Here is a 19044-nt window from a genome sequence, read left to right as displayed (position 1 = left end):
TGATGATACCTCCATTCTATAATGCAAACATTAGTGATTATAATAAAGTCTCAAGGAACCCATTAAATACAAACACAGTGCAGTAGACAGTGTTGTCATGTTGTCTCCTGGTTTTGGGAAGAATTGACTGGTACCTGGCCTCCTGGGGTGCCAACATGGTATTGAAGGGTCATTCCACTTGGGTTTACAGAACATTCAATAATTAACTATATTTGGGCCTGGCTGGGTTAATTAGTTCAATAAAAATATAACATGGTGGGAATATAGAGTTGGACTGGAAGCGGCAACTTTGTCCATTTCTGGTTTAATCTGCTGCTAAACTGCTTTCATTATTTCAGCACCCATAACTTTATAAATGTAATGATAGATGTAGTGGTAAGTCAGGTAGACAAACATTTATAATTCCTTCATTGCTGACCCAATTAGGTACCCAATTCTGTCAGCTGCTTTTTCAGTTATTTGATGATGTAGTGGATTACTGTAAATTTGTGATTATTTGCTTGAATAAATTAATCATTGCAGTTCAAACTGGGATGACCAAGTTGACAACCCAGAAGCAGAAATTACACTTGTACAGTCCCAGACACATGCAGCTTGCTGCACAGGCCTCTGCTGTGTACTTTACAGTCACCTGATAACGGTTGTTATGAAAACAAACCCTTGCCTGTGTGGTTGCTAAAGCAGCACAAGAGCTTCTATACAGCATAGATCTAGTGGACCGTGAGCTGAGTATATTATATAGTTACTGATTTAAAATGTCTGTCATACTTTCTAGGGAACAGAGGCCATACTTTCCAAATAGGACTCCTCCACACACCTACTGTGGTAAGAGATTTTTAAAATGCTTTTTCAATGTTTTTCTTGTGTTTATAATGATTATACAGTACTTTATCAATGAAATAGTTCATCAATTTATATATATGATATTAAGTATATATATATATATATATATAATTTATAGATATCATTCTCATTCTCTTCTTCTTTTAAAAAATACTCAAATAACAGTAATTTTCTGTTAACAAATAGTGTTACTAAGGGTAATGGGTGATAAACTAATAAATACTGCTAGCATAAACATGTAATGCCATGTTTTTAAAGTGTTAACTCTTATACGGTATTTAATTATTTTTTTGCAATTTCATAATAATGTAACAATATAAAAATAAAAAAACAGCTTGAAAGACCTCAGATTATATTACTTGATTGTTTGGTTGTAGTTATATATTGTACATTTAACTACATTTAACAGCTTTGAAAAAATGTCCCTTAAGGAAATCTTCGGATAGAGATAAGTCAAAGATAAGTCTTCGGATAGAATTATGGTACTGGTATGTCAGTTAAATTTCTTATTTCATTACATTTCTTAATCTTGAATTTTGGTGAAACTTAACTCAATTTAAAGAAATTAGACATTGTGATCCAAACAGACGTGGATGTAAATACCAATTTGATTTTATTTTCCAATTGTTTTAATTTCCATTAATAAAAATTATCAAAGACATAAATCTAGCTATTTTATACTGTACCCTGGCTTATAAAAAAAATGTAAAACCTGCCTGCTTTACCCCCACTCAGAATGTTTGCTTAATGAATATTTTGGTATTCCTGAATAGATCAGCTGCTCTTCATATATGCCAGGCATCCAGTAAGTCAGACATCACAGGCAATATCATATACAGCTTTATACTAATTAGGATGTCCACACCCCATTGACTGTACACAACAGATCAAATTGATCTGAATGTGTTCCTCTTTGCTTAAAGACATTTCACACCTGAAATAGAGATACAACCAATATTAACATGCATGCCTATGGTGCCCGACTTCTGCCTCACCGTGTACACAGTATAGGAATTTATTAAGGAAGCTGTCTCATTTTGTCCTCTCCTGAAATGGGTTTTCTGCAAAGTGAGATGACTCACCATGCAGGATAAATGTGTTTCACCACATTCAATGTGGAAATAACTTCTGGCAAACTTACTGTAAGAGAAAAACAAAAAATGAACATTATGGGGACTTGCAATGCTCTGCCGTTAATGGAGGTGAGAAATATCACATTTGTTTTACTGCATGTGTCTTTTCTTGCTGGTGCATTTTCTTTCATGCACTGGTGTTGCAGAGGAACAGGTTCATTGTTACACCCTGGCTCTCTCGATGCCACAGGGGTGCTTCGGACTGCTGTGACTAAAAGAGAAACTGATACAAAGTCAATCTAAACAACAAGAGCAATACATCAGTTAAGATCACTGTCCTTTAAGATTCAATAGCATTGTATAAAAGACTTTTAAGCAACATTGCCTTGTGTTTACAGGATACCTTTACCCAGGACACCATTCGTACCAGCAAGCCCTCAAGCAGCACATGTATTACAATGATTTTAAGACAAGAACAGCTATCTACACTATTGAAAAGGTTAAATGGCAAGAAAAGGAATGCTCTGATCGAGTGTCTGCGAGGAATGAATGTGAACCCAAAGAACAGGGAAGGAATGGACACCCTGCTCAACACTCCGCCAAATTTACAACGACTAATGTGAGCATTTAACATTTCTCCATTAGTCGAAAATAATAGTGATGGATTTTAGGGACGCTGAAAGGATTTAGCCCTGTGGGGAAGAAAAAAAAAATACAAAATGTGACAGGGTGACTGATTACGAATTGACATCCTAGAGTTTCTGAGCTCAGAACATGGAAAATGTTTTGTAGTGATACATAACTTCTTGCAAGTGGTTTGTTTTTGTAGGTTTCAATTAGATAACCCATATTTAAATTCTGCTCACTCTGGTAGACTATAGGAGTAAAGCTGACAGAAACAATATTTTGTTTCTAATGTACATAATAAATTGGGCATCCTGTATTGGGAACACAGTATGAATTATGGAGTTATGGAGACATTGAATATCTCTCAGCCTTTCAATCTTGAAATTGTTATTTTTTGTTACATAAAAGAATGTTTCAAAGTTGCTTCTAAGATAAGTTCTGCTTTTCCTCAACCGAAACTGGCTTGAGTTGTTATGACAGGCACCTGGGCTCTGTAAATTGCTGTCTTTGTCATCTATGTGGATTAACATATTTTTAAATTAATAAATAAGGGACCTTAACAAATTTACACAATAAAGCACTCCAAGTAAAAGTACAATCAATAGGTGACACAATAATTTAAAGAACTTAGAGATTAAATCATCTAGACAACGATAGACAAATATTAGCCCTTTTAATATTGTTGTACCAGCTCATTTAGATATGACATTATTTAACTCATTTAAAGTTGCATTGGCACTGGTTCTTCACAGCACTCAGGCCCTTTAACCACCAATTAATACTTTTTAAAATGTGTTTGTTGTTGTTTAAAGCTTAAACCACTATCACATGAACCACAGAAAGCCACTGGCGCTACCACCAAAATGCAAGAGAAGGAAACTAGGTGCTCCCCAGCTTCTGCACCGGCTACCACCAGAGGAATAGGAACAGCCGTGGAGAAACTAGAGGACTATGCTTTGAAGAGACAAGGCAGGACTATTTACAAAGTACACAGCGGCCTTGTACCCAGTTATTGTGGACATGTCCCAGGTATGGTACAGTACACGTTTTCAAAAAATAGTCAATAATTGGGTATTTCATTTAGTAATGCTCTCTTGGCCTGAGACTGAAGTTCTACAGAAAAAGCATAGCAACAAGGGGAGAGCATGATAAAGCATGCAAAAATATTGTGAAGACTGTCACACTGTATCTCCAGAATGGGTAAATATTGTCTTTTCTCTATTTGCATGCCGTTAATAAAGTCTTGTTTGACTAAGCTGTTGTAGTGAGTGGATGCATTGGGTTCAATTCATAAAAAAACACTCACATATGTGAGGCATGGTTAACATACCCAATGATGGCTCTATTAAATGTGAAACCTCTTCCATATTAAATAGTTAATTTGTGGCTTTCACAGGTAGGCAAAATTCCCATCTTTAGACTCTTAGACCTACTTTGTTCTTGCTTGGTTCTACACAAAAAAAGGATTTGATTGACTGAAAAATTCAAAAGAAATAATTTTATCATTACAGGTCAGAAGTTTGTGTATGGAAGAACCTGGGGAGCGAGCACTGTTAACACTTTGGGATTCGGGCATCAGAGACCTTTCCAATGGACATATCTCTTTTGACTCAGCCACTTGAGCAAGGACCAAACTTCGTTTTGTTTTAAAGGCAATATTTTTTGTTTATAAGTGATTGGAGGCTACTTGTAATGAAGTTGAGAGTGTATTTCTCACGCACTCTTTGCTGTGTCAGGCCTGCCACACAAGGAGTGGAAGAAGATACAGAAGTTTGTTTATGTAGATTGTGTTGTTTTAAACATTTAGAATTATTTGTCATTGAAATTCTGAGTGTGTGACCTACTCTCTCAGCGACACTAAAAGTGTAGTTGCTGATAAAAGGTTACAATGGGAATGTGATCATTTTTAGAATGCAATTTAGTCACGTGTCTTGGTAACAGTCCCTTTTCAGTTCAGTTTTCATCTGCTTTGATTTGCCAGAATTACAGGTGGGTTATGATTCCCCACAACCAAACAAATGTTTCAATCAACACTGAAAACTCAGGAAAAACAATTAAACATTGTGCAAATATTTAAGTGACTTCTAAACTTTTTTTTTGTTAAGTTCACAGTTTTTACATTCTGGCTGGTTCATTTACTCCAATGGATGGCAAGGTCACTGCAGCTGGAAATATGTTCAGCAAAGACTATGACATTTTGAATTTTCAAAAAAAAGTCTTCATAATAATAATTTACTCTGATAAAGCTGGTAAACAAGTGTTTCTTAGGATATGGATAAATAAAACACAATTGGCATTAACATGGGAGGTGTTTTTTATACAGTGTTGGTGCATGCTGCTAGTATTAAAAGTAAAAACATCAGGCAATAGAAAGGAAGCATATAAGGTAATACATTAGAAACAAGTACTGTGAGAAATGAATGAATGCATATTTGCTGGGTGTGAGACTTGTGTTGCTTGTTTTACCCTGGCACATCCCCTTGCTTACCTAACTTTCAATGCTGCATATACAGGTCTAGGAAAGACACAAGGCTAGACCACTCCAGTAACGAAGTGTAGCAGATGAGTAAACTAAACATATTCAGTATATATCTCACTTTTTCATTGGTTATTCTGGGTTGCTTTCAAATTACTTTTGCCGCACTCAGTTAATACATTGGTATTGCGTAATAGGTAATTGTCTCCTCTTCAACTTCTGTACATTTCAATTCCATTGAATCGATGTGTCCTTGAGGTATTTTGCAGACTTGCTATAAGAAGCAAAATGAATAAAGATTTTAAAATTAAAAAGTATATTCAAATTAGAAATGTATATGTTAAGAAATATAAAAAACAACATGTTATAATGTGCAATTTTAATTTAAAAAATATTATACTTTACTCTTAATATCTTCACCACCACATAAAACAAATTTTTACATATTCATTTACAAATGGAAAAGTCAGGATGACAAGTACTGATTGCAACTTTACATATCATACAAAATGACACACGTCCTATTCCAAAGAAAGAATGGAACCTAGAATAATCCATCTTCCAATGGTAGTCACTCAAATTCTTCGGAGAGAAGGGGGGGGGGGGGGGGGGGGGGGGGGGGGGGGGGTCCACAGTCTCCAAGTAAGAGGGGCACATCATCTGAGAGTTTGGGAAGCGATATGGGGAAGGATATGATGGAAGTGGATCACCTGCAGCAAATAAACTCCTTGCTGGTGCCTAAAGTCAAAGACACAGTTTGAGTTCATTACCAGTATATCAAAAGTCATTCAAATGGAAACAGAAATTGAAGGATGCGTTGTAATAGGGGGCAGATATAAATGTACGAATAAATCAATAGTTTAGAAGTGGTAGATCTCTTCTACATCTATCCCAGCTCCCCTGCAACTCTAAGCACTCTATTCTGCAAGTAAACAAACAGGAGCTGTGCGAAGTAGACTGCACACTAAATGAAAAGCACACTTTTTTTGCTCACTGAAGACAAAAAAAATAAAAATAATAAATTCATATCTTTTCAATATAGTACTTTAACAGGTAACAAGCAGGATATTGTAAATAATGCAGTTGTTATTAAATACCTTCTGGGAACTAATCTATTATAAACACAGTTTCATAAATGACTACAGGCTAAACAAATATTTTGGATTAATCAATAATTTTAGAAGCTATACACCATTTTTACGTCTCCCTCGCTCTCTCACAACACTTAAAATTTTTACGTCTCAGCTCTCTCACAATTTTTTTTTTTTCATACACCACAATCTCAGCTCCTGCTTACTGGCAGAATCTATTCTGCCAGTAAGCAGGAGCTGAGACTGTAGTGTATGAAATTACATATATAGTTTTTTGTAACCCTCGGAAGATGGAAAGGGGTCAAATGCACCCCAAAATTGCACTTCCTGAGTCAGACAAGGATGTTCTTGGTATCAAAATAAAGGTACGAGGTTAAAGTTGAATCACATGTAAGGATATCCATATAACTTTAAAGAATTATGAGATATGTTAATTTTAGCCAAGCTGGGGTGTATTTGCACCCCATGCCGCTGATAAGGGTTAAAAGGTGTGAATACTAAACATTTGTCAGATTACTTGATGTTGTGCTCTATTTATTTACAACAGATGCATTGAAAAAACTAAGAAGATATCAATTGCAGGAGTCTCACTACTAAACATGCAGTTTAAAAAAACAAACAACTTGCAGTTGAATGATAATAGAGTATATGTAATTTGAAGCCACACAGCTTTTATGTTTATATGTATGAAATTATACAGTAGACTTATATTGGGTCGTACGGGGCAGGTCCTAAACCGTCAGTGCATTCTAAGAAATGCTTTGCCAGGGTTGGGGTCTGTGCTCTCATGTCCTCCTAAATAAAATATTTTGCTAAGTTTAAAACATGAAAGTAATGGGCATTGCATTGCATAGCAATAGTTATTAGGATTCTGTTGCTATTATTAATGCCTTTGTTGAGGGACACTTTATTAGCTTATTAACTCTTAACAGCAAGTCTACTAACAAATATTGTTCATGTTTAGTTTTGTAATGGTTAGTTAATATATTGTAACCTATTGGTGAACTAATAAAGAAAGGCTAGCTAAAAACTGGTCAACAAACATCAGATCAATACTCCGAGTCAACTTTATATTTGAAAACGGGGTTACATCTGTGTAAGACAGACAAAAACTATATATCTATATCTATATCTATATATCTATATATATATATATATATATATATATATATATATATATATATATATATATATATATATATATACACGCACACACACACACACACACACATATATATATATATATGTATAATATATATATATATATATATATATATATATATATATATATATATATAATATATATATATATATTTTCATAATGTACAGAACCCAATGTGAGTATGGGGTACCCTCATACTCAGTACTCCAGTTGTTAGATGTACACCACCATTTTCATTTGTGACATAGAAGCCAATGCTACTATTGTAAATGGATTCACAGTGAGGGTGTGCAAACAGCCTCAAGACTGTGGCTAAAATCCCTTCCACAATGGGACAGATGAAACAAAGAAAAGCCGGAAGTGAATCAAGGGAGATTACATGACTTAAAGTAAACAACCATGTGCAGTGAAAACGTGAAGCTTCAGTTTCTGCTTTACTAAAAGGGGCCATAATCAGAAAGCATTTACAGCCATGTTAACACTGTTTATTTTCGAACATAAAACATTTATGTTAAAAAGCATCAACTAAATAACTGTTGTTTCTTGCTAGTTCTATAACTGGAATTGTGCTTTTATTTAATAAAAAATGCTGCACATTTAACATGGTGCTAAATACTTTGTGAATCTGGCTCAATGTTTTAAATAACCATATTAAAAAACATATATATATAAATTCATGTTTTTCCCAAATGTTACATTAAATATATAAAATAGATGCATTCAATAAAATCAGTGAGTGATAAACCTTTTAAGTATTTGATTTCATACCTGTTACATTGAGAGGAAGTGATAAAAAACTTTCTGTAATAATAATAATAATAATAATAATAATAATAATAATAATAATAATAATAATAATAATATAATGCTAGACAATGCTAGACAAAGTAATTCTGTACCAGTGGTGGAAGTGGGCAGAGAGCAACCTAGTCGGGTGGGACTTGCGTTCTAGATGTTTTCATCCGACGCCCGAGGCGATGGATCTCTATTTCCTGCTTCAGAAGGTCTATATCTGTCTTCATGTTCTTCATTTTCTGGTCATGGTTTGCCATTACAGACTGTGGGAAGTGCCTTCGCTACTGACATAAACTCCACTCCAGTTTGAAACTGTCATTCCGCTTTTTTGCATGTACCCTGGTAGGTGAACAGAAACTGCATCAGTGGATTGTTGCATCAGTTTTAATATTGAAGTAGAGTAAAACCTGCCCAATCCGGCATTGCTTGGGACTGGAAAATTGTGCCAGATTAGACAATGTGTTGGATTACAGAGTTACTGTACAACATCTAATACTGTCCCCAAAAAAAGGTAAAAAAATGACAAACATTTGAATGCTTAAAAAAAAAACCAAAAAAACCTTTATCACTGTATAACACTGTATAATAAATACAACAATGTCTCAACAAACCTCACCTGGTATTCGAACTAGCCTGGTAAAACCATTACCATAAAATGGCGTGCCCTTGTTTGTACTGTACCTACAACTCTAGCCAAAAGTTTTACATCACCCTATAAAATGAACATATTTTGCAATATCATTTTGATGTTTCTTTCATTACATGATGCTAAATAAAATATATGAATTATGTTCATATAGTTTATTATTATTATTTATTATTATTATTATTATTATTATTATTATTATTATTATTATTATTATTATTATTATTATTATTATTAATGTCTCAATCATAAAATTATAGCTGATGCAAATCTTTTGGCCACAGCTGTGCATGCAAGATTCAGGCGCTTTCTGCTGGAATTCAGGTTTTGTCTGTGATTCTGAATAGTTCACTTAGCTTGCTGATTTTGGTGCAAATTGTCTTTCAAGAGATAACTCATTGTGGATGTTAATACATTTTACTTGCTGTTCAACAACTGCAAAATTCAGAATAGCGCTATTCACAACATCTTGCTTTTGTTTTTTGTGGGTTTTTTTTCATACTAGTTTTAAATTTAGAAAAGAAAAATCACATGACCCAATGCCAGATTGCACGTTGAATTTAGATAGAAGAGACTTCAAAATCAAGCCACATTCCAGAATAGTCAGATTCCGGATTGTAGAATGTTTCACACCATTCATTTCAATTATACAGAATGTTGGTTTGTAGAGGGGCTGGATTAGCATTCTACAGACGCATATCCAGCAGTTAGGACCGCAAATACAACAATGCCTCCAATCTTTGCAGTGCTTATTTGGGATCTATACTTAGATGTATTAGATAGAAATCCAAAATCCATGAATCTCCAGTTGTTTCCATATTTTCAATAGATAATGCATTTAAAAGTTATTCACGTATGATTCTCACCTAATTTCTGAAGAGAGAATTCCTCTTCCATAGAACGGGATGTAGGTCTGTGGTTGAAATAATGGTACTTTTCCTTTTTCCTTTAAGGAATGCAGTTGGGAATCGTTATGTCTGCTGTGATTTTTGTTCCTCCTACATGGTAAAAACAACAGACGTTATTTTCTGCAATAACATTTTACAAAATGTATAAACCTTTGTTTAGCATTTTCAGTGAGTAGATTTCTGGAAGTGACAGGCATTTTGGAGTAATCATGTTAGCCTGTTTCCATTTGAATTGTGAAAAAAAGTCTGTAAAACTCCCGACAATGGTCTACAATCCAAGCCATAGCCGGACTGAACACAAAGGTCAAATGTTGCTTTTATGGATATCATATTTCCCAGTTTCTTCACCTATGATCAATATTTCCTTCATAGTACATAACTGGCAGCCTGGCATTCTGTTAAAATGTTTGATACCCACCTCTAGAGTTGTGAAATATTAATACTACCTTTCATAGTGACATTTCTCAATCACAGTGGCAGTGAAATAAGCAATTCATTTTACAACAATAGCAGTGGGTGCAGAAGCATTTAAAAAAAGTCCATGCCACACAATTTCTAAAATGTAGAACATATTGTTTTTCAGTGTATCATACCAATGTCCTTTCCCTTCTAGTAAACCACATGCATTACACAAACGTGCACATGCAGTATCAGTCTTGAAACCTTACATTGACTCCATTTGAAGGATCTGCATCTGTTCCCTCATGGATTCAAGGAGATGCTCATTTTTTTGCTCTTGGGCCTTCAGTTCCTGCAACATTTTCTCTACTTGTAAAGCATTCTTATTATGTGCCTCCAGCTCCTTTAATTGTAACTCAATCTCTGGAAAACAAATGAGCCAAGTTCAAGAGGTCTCCCCACCTGACCACATACCTGAAACATGAATCTACATCCTAACTGAAGAAAAGTTTTACCCCACTTCTATAATAGCAATCCAAGCATAAGAGGCATGTTTTAGACACCCATATACCTTGAAATGTTAAAGCTAGGCACTTGAATAAATCGTGGGCTCAAATTAATAAACCTATACAGTGCCTACAGAAAGTTTACACCCCCCTTCAAAATTGTCACCTTTTGTTGCCTTATAGCCTAGAATTAAAATGCATTAAAATGTTTTTTCTTCTTCATTTATCTACACATCCTACCCCACAACTTAAGTGAAAAAAAATTCTAGAAATGTGTAGAAAATTAATTAATAAAAACTGAAATAGCTGTGTTGGATAAGTGTCCATCCCCCTTGTAATAGCAATCCTAAATTAGCTCAGGTGTTACCAATCGTCTTCAAAATCACACATCAAGTTAAGTGGCCATGTGGTGATTCACATGATTTTGGATAAATTCAGCAGTTCCTGTAGGGTCCCTCTGCTGGGTAGTACATTTCAAAGCAAAGACTCAACCATGAGCACCAAGGATCTTTCAAAAGAACTCCGATTATTAAGATGTGGAAGGTGTATGGCAATACCAAGACCCTGCCTAGATCAGGCTGTCCCTCCAAACTGGATGAGGGAAGGAGACTGATCAGAGAGGCTACCAAGAGACCAATGCCAACTTTGCAAGAGCTACAGAATTTTATGGTCAAGACTTGTCAAAGTGTGAATGAGACAACAATATCACAAGCACTCCACAAATCTGGCCTGTGTTTTACTCAAGAAAGCCCATTTTGAATCTCGTTTGAAGTAACAAAAAAACACTGAGGAGATTCTGTAGCCATGTGGCAAAAAGTTTTGTGGTCTGCTGAAACCAAAATACAACTTTTTGGCATAAATGCAAACCGTTATGTTTGGCGCAAACCCAACACAGAGCATCACTCAAAGAACACCATCCCTACTGTGAAGCATGGCGGTGGCAGCATCATGTTATAGGTATGTTTCTCATCGGCAGGGACTGGGGCACTTGAATAGAGCAAAGTACAGAGAAGTCCTTGAAGAAAATCTGCTGCCCTCTGCAAGAAAGCTAAACGAGGCAGTCTTCCCAGCGACAGCGAGTGGAAGCGACAGCGAGTGGGAGAAGTACAGGCGTGGAAAAGTACAGAGCAGTTTCGAAGCAGTTGGAAAGCAGGTTGACAGTTGCAGAAGAAACTAAACTTCAAAAAAAAAAAAACCTCAACATGGTCTTCAAGCCAGTAATCTGTGACACCTGCTTGATGTGGGAAATCCGAGAAAACCCAGCGGAGCTAAACCAAGTGTGCGTAAAGTGCCGCGCGATCCAGGATTTGCATAAAGTAAGTATGCTAGAAATGGAGCTGGAGGAAGTGAGACAGCAACAGGATCTTGAGGAACTGGCACACCCACAATTCATGGAAGTCTGCATCACCCCTAACAGACTGAAAGCCACCAGGGAGATAGAAGGTCAGAACAGCTGGGTTCAGGTAGGCAGAAGCAGGGAAAAAAAGAAACTTCGTCAAACACAACCACCAGAAATCAAAACAACCAACAGATTTGAGTCACTTCAGAATTTTGATGAGCAGAACCAACAACAAGAGAATGAAAGGAACAACATCCAGGATCCCATTGACAGTGGTGACCAGACAGCAAAAAGAAGGGAGGTCATGATTGTTGGGGACTCCATATTGAGAAACACAGCAAGTTCAATTCGCAGTTTGGACCCCCTTACTACAACAGTGTGCTGCCTTCCGGGAGCCTCGGTCAAGCACATCACTGAGAACGTGGACAGGCTCCTAGAACGAACAGGAGACGACCCGGTAGTAGTCGTCCACATCGGTACAAACAACATTGGAAGAGACAGACCAAAATCCCTGCAAAATAAATTCAGAGAGCTAGGAAGGAAATTAAAAGAGAAAACCAAAACTGTGGTATTTTCTGGTATACTACCCGCACCTTGCAAAGGACCATATGGACAGCTGGAAATAATTAATCAAAACGCATGGCTGAAGACGTGGTGCACACGGGAAGGCTTCACCTATCTTGATCATTGGACCACATTCTACAACGAGGACTATCTGTATAGACGGGATGGACTGCATTTAAATAACAAGGGAACCAGTCTACTCGGAGAAAAGATCCTCGAGCAGGTTCGGAAGCATTTAAACTAGAAAGGAAGGGGGGAGAAATCAACAAAAAAACAGAAGGGAGACCGCATCAAAACAAGAACAACAACTCAGGTAAGACAACCATTAAATGTATTTATCTAAATGCTAGAAGTATCAGAAACAAAATTCTAGAACTTGAAGCTACTGCACTAACAGGTAACTATGATGTGATAGGTGTTACAGAAACGTGGTTATCTGAGAGTGATGGGGACGAATATAATATTTGTGGGTATACACTGTATAGGAAAGACAGGCAGGACAGAAGAGGAGGAGGGGTAGCGCTATACATAAGAAACAGTCTTGAAGCCCAGGTGTTAAACCTGGACAAAGAAAATAAAGCCGAATCAATATGGGTCAGAATAACAGACAAAAATTCAAAGGGCATAATAATAGGAGCATGCTATAGACCGCCAGATTCAGACGGTGAGCACAATAATCTGTTATACAATGACATTAGAAATGTGTGTAGCAAAGGAGAAGCCATACTAATGGGGGATTTCAACTTCCCCCAAATAAAATGGGAAAACCCGATGGGTAGCGCGAAGGATGAAATAGAAATGGTGGAAATGACAAATGACTGCTTCCTAACACAATTTGTGAAGGCACCCACTAGAGGGGAGGCATGCCTTGATTTAGTCTTTTCAAATAACGAAGATAGAATAACTAAAACAGAGGTCAGAGAACCACTGGCAAACTCAGACCATAACATGGTCTCATTTGAAGTGTTTTTTAAAATCCCCAAAAGTAAAGACTAAAGCTAAGGTTTACAATTTTAGAAAAGCAAACTATGAAGGTATGAAACAGAGACTAACAGAAGTAGATTGGAGTAAAATAGAGAAAACACCCACAGAAGAAGGATGGTTGTTCTTCAAAAATGTAGTACTAGAGGCGCAAAACAATTACATCCCTAAAGTAGACAAATCTAAATGTAAAACTAAATTGCCAAAATGGTTTAATAGATCAATTAAAAAAAATATTCAGCGAAAAAAGGCACTTTACAGAGCATTAAAAAAGGACCGAAAAGAAAGTACGCAGAAAGAGTACACAGAACTGCAAACGCAAGTCAAAAAGGAAGTTAGAAAGGCCAAGAGAGAAATAGAAATGAACATTGCTAAGGGAGCTAAAACCAATTCCAAAATGTTTTTCCAATATTACAACAGCAAGAGAACATTCAAAGAGGAGATTAAATGTTTAAGAGATACAAATGGCAAAATCGTAGAGGAAGAAAAAAAATAGCAAATATGTTAAATGATTACTTTTCACAAGTTTTTACAAAGGAAGATACTGACAACATGCCCCACATGTCATCCAGTTCCTATCCAGTTTTAAATAACTTTAGCATAACTGAGGCAGAAGTGTTAAAGGGACTAGGAGCTCTTAAAATAAACAAATCCCCTGGGCCGGACGAGATCCTCCCAGTAGTACTCAAAGAAATGAAAGAAGTAATTTACAAACCGCTAACCAAGATCATGCAGCAGTCTCTTGACACAGGGGTGGTACCGACAGACTGGAAAATTGCAAACGTAATACCGATCCACAAAAAGGGAAACAAAACTGAACCAGGTAACTACAGACCAGTAAGCCTGACTTCTATTATATGCAAACTTATGGAAACTATAATAAGATCCAAAATGGAAAATTACCTATATGGTAACAGGGTACTGGGAGACAGTCAACATGGTTTTAGAAAAGGGAGATCGTGCCTAACTAACTTGCTTGATTTTTTTGAGGATGCAACATCGATAATGGATAATTGCAAAGCATATGACATGGTTTATTTAGATTTCCAGAAAGCTTTTGACAAAGTCCCGCACAAAAGATTAATTCTCAAACTGAACGCAGTTGGGATTCAAGGAAACACATGTACATGGATTAGGGAGTGGTTAACATGTAGAAAACAGAAAGTACTGATTAGAGGAAAAACCTCAGAATGGAGTGTGGTAACCAGTGGTGTACCACAGGGATCAGTATTAGGTCCTCTGCTATTCCTAATCTACATTAATGATTTAGATTCTGGTATAGTAAGCAAACTTGTTAAATTTGCAGACGACACAAAAGTAGGAGGAGTGGCAAACACTGTTGCAGCAGCAAAGGTCATTCAAAATGATCTAGACAAGATTCAGAACTGGGCAGACACATGGCAAATGACATTTAATAGAGAAAAGTGTAAGGTACTGCACGCAGGAAATAAAAATGTACATTATAAATATCATATGGGAGATATTGAAATTGGAGAAGGAATCTATGAAAAAGACCTAGGAGTTTTTGTTGACTCAGAAATGTCTTCATCTAGGCAATGTGGGGAAGCTATAAAAAAGGCTAACAAGATGCTCGGATACATTGTGAAAAGTGTTGAATTTAAATCAAGGGAAGTAATGTTAAAACTGTACAATGCACTTGTAAGACCTCATCTTGAATATTGTGTGCAGTTCTGGTCACCTCGCTATAAAAAAGATATTGCTGCTCTAGAAAGAGTGCAAAGAAGAGCGACCAGAATTATTCCGGGCTTAAAAGGCATGTCATATGCAGACAGGCTAAAAGAATTGAATCTGTTCAGTCTTGAACAAAGAAGACTACGTGGCGACCTAATTCAAGCATTCAAAATTCTAAAAGGTATTGACAGTGTCGACCCAAGGGACTTTTTCAGCCTGAAAAAAGAAACAAGGACCAGGGGTCACAAATGGAGTTTAGAAAAAGGGGCATTCAGAACAGAAAATAGGAGACACTTTTTTACACAGAGAATTGTGAGGGTCTGGAATCAACTCCCCAGTAATGTTGTTGAAGCTGACACCCTGGGATCCTTCAAGAAGCTGCTTGATGAGATTTTGGGATCAATAAGCTACTAACAACCAAACGAGCAAGATGGGCCGAATGGCCTCCTCTCGTTTGTAAACTTTCTTATGTTCTTATGTTCTTATGAAACTGGGATGGACAACAACCCAGCATACACAGCCAAAGCTACATTGGAGTGGCTAAGGAACAAAAGAGTAAATGTCCTTGAGTGGCCCAATCAGAGCCCTGACCTAAATCCAATCAAAAATTTGTGACATAATGTCACAAAGATGTCTGCAGTGGGTGACGTCGGACCAGAAACAGGAAATAAACGACAGAGAGAGGTGGAGTTTGGTGGAGTTGAGCGAATGGTTTCACTCAGCAATTAATAAATGAACAGACAGCCAGAAAATAAACGGTTGTAACAAACACAAAAACACAGGACACGGCACATTTGCCAAAACAAGAGACAAACAAAACAGACTAACACTACACAAAACACGGTGAGCAGATATTTTAACTTTATGTTATTATTTTATTATTTATTACCTCCATCTCCAATCCCGTTCTCCACTCACCGACCACCCAACCACGAGTGGGTGAAAACATGCAGCTTTTATGCAGCTGTACCAAGACTTGATTGCTAATCAATCATTCAATTGGAGTCGCGGTACAACTGTACATGAATTAATAAAGTGTAATTCCCCGTGCTCACATATTATTACGTTTTACTTGCACGTGAAGTGCTGTGCAATCCTCGTGCCTAAATACAAATATACATTTTAAACACTCGTGTTACACAGCCCTGTTTATATCCCGTGTACCCATGTAGTCATTACTATACACCAACATTAACAAACAACAAAAAATACACACAGGGACGGGCACTTTGCCACACATAACTTGAAGATTGCTGTCTTGAAGATTGCTCCCCAAGGAACTTGACGGAGCTTGAACAGTTTTGTAAAGAGGAATAGTCAGATATTGCCAAATCTAGTTGTGCAAAGTTGGTAGAGACCTATCCCAACAGACTCACAGCTGTAATTGCTGCCAAAGATGTTTCCACAAAAGTATTAACTCAGGGGGGGTGGAGACGTATCCAATTATGATCTTTCAGTTTTGTATGATCTTTTTCTCAATAAAAACTTTTTTTCCTTAACAGTGTGGAATATGATGTGTAGATAAGTGGAAAAAAATCCCCATTTAAATGCATGAAACTCTGAGGAACTGACACAACAAAATGTGAACAAAGTTCAAGGGGGTGTAGACTTTCTATAGGCACTATATGTATTAAACCACAGCTGGTTTTTATTGCAGCATTTGACAGTACCAGGGAATCACCCTGGATTGCAGTGGTTATTCCAGGATTTATCTGTAAAAAATAGGTGGTTTATGCAATCTTCCCAGTGCTGTAAAACATTATAATAAAATTCAGCTGTAGCTCTACTTGATGGTGTAGTGGGTGATCAAATCCTTCCATTTGACCTGGGCTCTAGAAACACTAATATCTGAAAACACCGTAGATGGTCAGGTGGGGACCAAAGGTTGACTTGGCAGGGAAAAGCTCTAAATCAACTATTGTCAATCAATTTTCTTGCCTCACTATTTAAAACCACACACACACATACACTGTTAAAACAATCTGACTGTTCTTGATTCTGCAATTCAACATATTATGAATTGAATTAATATAAACTCAATTAAAAGTTACCTTTTCTCTGTTTTCCAGTTCCCTATTTTCAGTCACAATACCAGCTACATACTTTCTATGGCTATCTGCCAGGTACTTCATTTTGGCCTCATGTTCTCTGATCCATTGGACTCAGGGGCTAGGGTGTACCTAGAGTGTAAACCCAAGACTTTCATCAAAACTGGGCCCATAGCATTATGTGCTACAACCCCCACCTCCATTACCTGTGCATACAATTTTGAAAGTTGGTAGCTCTGAAACACTAATAACACTATGTAACACAATTTTTGTTCCTGGGTAGTAAGTGTTATTTTCTAATTGCTTATGCCTCAAAAGTATAGAAAATGGCTATTATTCCCCACAAACTTTGCTTTTGTGACCAGGACAGTGATATTTTGAAATTGACCTATTTCCAATGAGAAAACGGCGAATTTGTGTCTTTTCGTTCACATAAAGTCAGAAAAAAACAACATATGAATCCAAATTAACATGTATTTATACTAAAGTAATACAAAAATGACTACAAAAGATTTAGAAGTGAGTAATTTTTCAAGATTTACGATTATAGTGTAAATACAGTATAATCGTTGGCCTAGAACCACTGAAGTTAACTAGACAAGAAACACAAATGATTTTGTTTTGTGGTATTTCCAATATAAAAATAAAAATATTGCACCACTAAACATTATGTTTTTTATTTTTTGTTTTGCCCGCCCTGTGTATATTATCTGTTATATGTTGCGTGTGGTTTGTTAAATGTTGGTGTATAGTCATTGGTACACGGGATATAAACTGGTTTGTGTTTCACGTATGTTTAAAAATGTATAATTGTATTTAGCGCCAGAGGGAGAGGAGCCGTTGCTGCTGTCTCCAGCGCCAGAGGGAGAGGTTCCACCGCTGTCTCCAGAGCAGGAGGAAGAGCCGCACCTGTCCCCTGCAAGTGAGGGAGAGCCGCACCAGTCCCCTGCAAGTGAGGGAGAGCTGCACCAGTCCCCTGTAACAAGGGTAGACTACACGCCCCTCCCACCTCTGTCGCCAGGAGACTACATGCCGCTCCCACCTCCACCGCCAGGAGACTACACGCCTCTACCACCTCCACCGGCAGGCGTAGAGCAGCAGGAGTTGCCTCTGCCTCCGCCACCAGCAGAGGATGAATGCCTGCAGGTATCGCTTTCCCCACCAGCAGAGAATGAATGCCTGCTGGTATCACTTCCCCCACCATCACAAGGAGAGGAGCTGGAGCTGCCTCTGCCTCCATCGCCATCAGGGGGAGAGGAGCAGGAGCTGCCTCTCCCTGCACCAGAAGGTCCCTCTGCTGGGTAGTACATTTCAAAGCAAAGACTCAACCATGAGCACCAAGGATCTTTCAAAAGAACTCTGATTATTAAGATGTGGAAGGTGTATGGCAATACCAAGACCCTGCCTAGATCAGGCTGTCCCTCCAAACTGGATGAGGGAAGGAGACTGATCAGAGAGGCTACCAAGAGGCCAATGCCAACTTTGCAAGAGCTACAGAATTTTATGGTCAAGACTTGTCAAAGTGTGAATGAGACAACAATATCACAAGCACTCCACAAATCTGGCCTGTGTTTTACTCAAGAAAGCCCATTTTGAATCTCGTTTGAAGTAACAAAAAAACACTGAGGAGATTCTGTAGCCATGTGGCAAAAAGTTTTGTGGTCTGTCGAAACCAAAATGCAACTTTTTGGCATAAATGCAAACCGTTATGTTTGGCGCAAACCCAACACAGAGCATCACTCAAAGAACACCATCCCTACTGTGAAGCATGGCGGTGGCAGCATCATGTTATAGGTATGTTTCCATCGGCAGGGACTGGGGCAGGAGTTGCCTCTGCCTCCGCAAAGTAGCAGAGAAGTCCTTGAGCAAAATCTGCTGCCCTCTGCAAGAAAGC

General features: G+C 37.4%; 2 protein-coding genes across 2 annotated transcripts in view; one reads left to right on the top strand and one right to left on the bottom strand.

Moving 5' to 3' along the window:
* The first annotated feature begins 694 nt into the window (after positions 1 to 694).
* Positions 695 to 5254, top strand: LOC121331112. Its single transcript, XM_041278353.1, has 4 exons — positions 695 to 825; positions 2315 to 2535; positions 3356 to 3572; positions 4055 to 5254. Exons 1-4 carry the CDS (start codon positions 756 to 758, stop codon positions 4150 to 4152), a joined length of 606 nt encoding a protein of 201 aa, XP_041134287.1. The 5' UTR covers positions 695 to 755; the 3' UTR covers positions 4153 to 5254.
* A 363-nt stretch (positions 5255 to 5617) lies between these two features.
* Positions 5618 to 19044, bottom strand: part of LOC121314765 (YTH domain-containing protein 1-like) — a 48510-nt gene continuing 35083 nt past the window's right edge. Inside the window, exons 18-21 of the transcript XR_005950154.1 lie at positions 10290 to 10443; positions 9580 to 9711; positions 8172 to 8406; positions 5618 to 5757 (exon numbers count right to left, since the gene is read on the bottom strand). The gene's annotated coding sequence lies outside the window, so the exon portion shown is untranslated. The remainder of the gene's footprint in view (positions 5758 to 8171; positions 8407 to 9579; positions 9712 to 10289; positions 10444 to 19044) is intronic.

This window comes from Polyodon spathula, chromosome 1 (assembly GCF_017654505.1).
Source record: "Polyodon spathula isolate WHYD16114869_AA chromosome 1, ASM1765450v1, whole genome shotgun sequence".
In the NCBI taxonomy this organism is placed as follows: domain Eukaryota; kingdom Metazoa; phylum Chordata; class Actinopteri; order Acipenseriformes; family Polyodontidae; genus Polyodon; species Polyodon spathula.
This window is presented reverse-complemented; position numbering and strand designations above follow the sequence as displayed.

Coding starts and splice junctions, on each gene's coding strand:
- LOC121331112 (XM_041278353.1), top strand. CDS start 756: ATGTCTGTCATACTTTCTAGGGAACAGAGGCCATACTTTCCAAATAGG. Junction 826..2,314: donor TCCTCCACACACCTACTGTG/GTAAGAGATTTT, acceptor TTGTGTTTACAG/GATACCTTTACCCAGGACAC. Junction 2,536..3,355: donor CCAAATTTACAACGACTAAT/GTGAGCATTTAA, acceptor TGTTGTTTAAAG/CTTAAACCACTATCACATGA.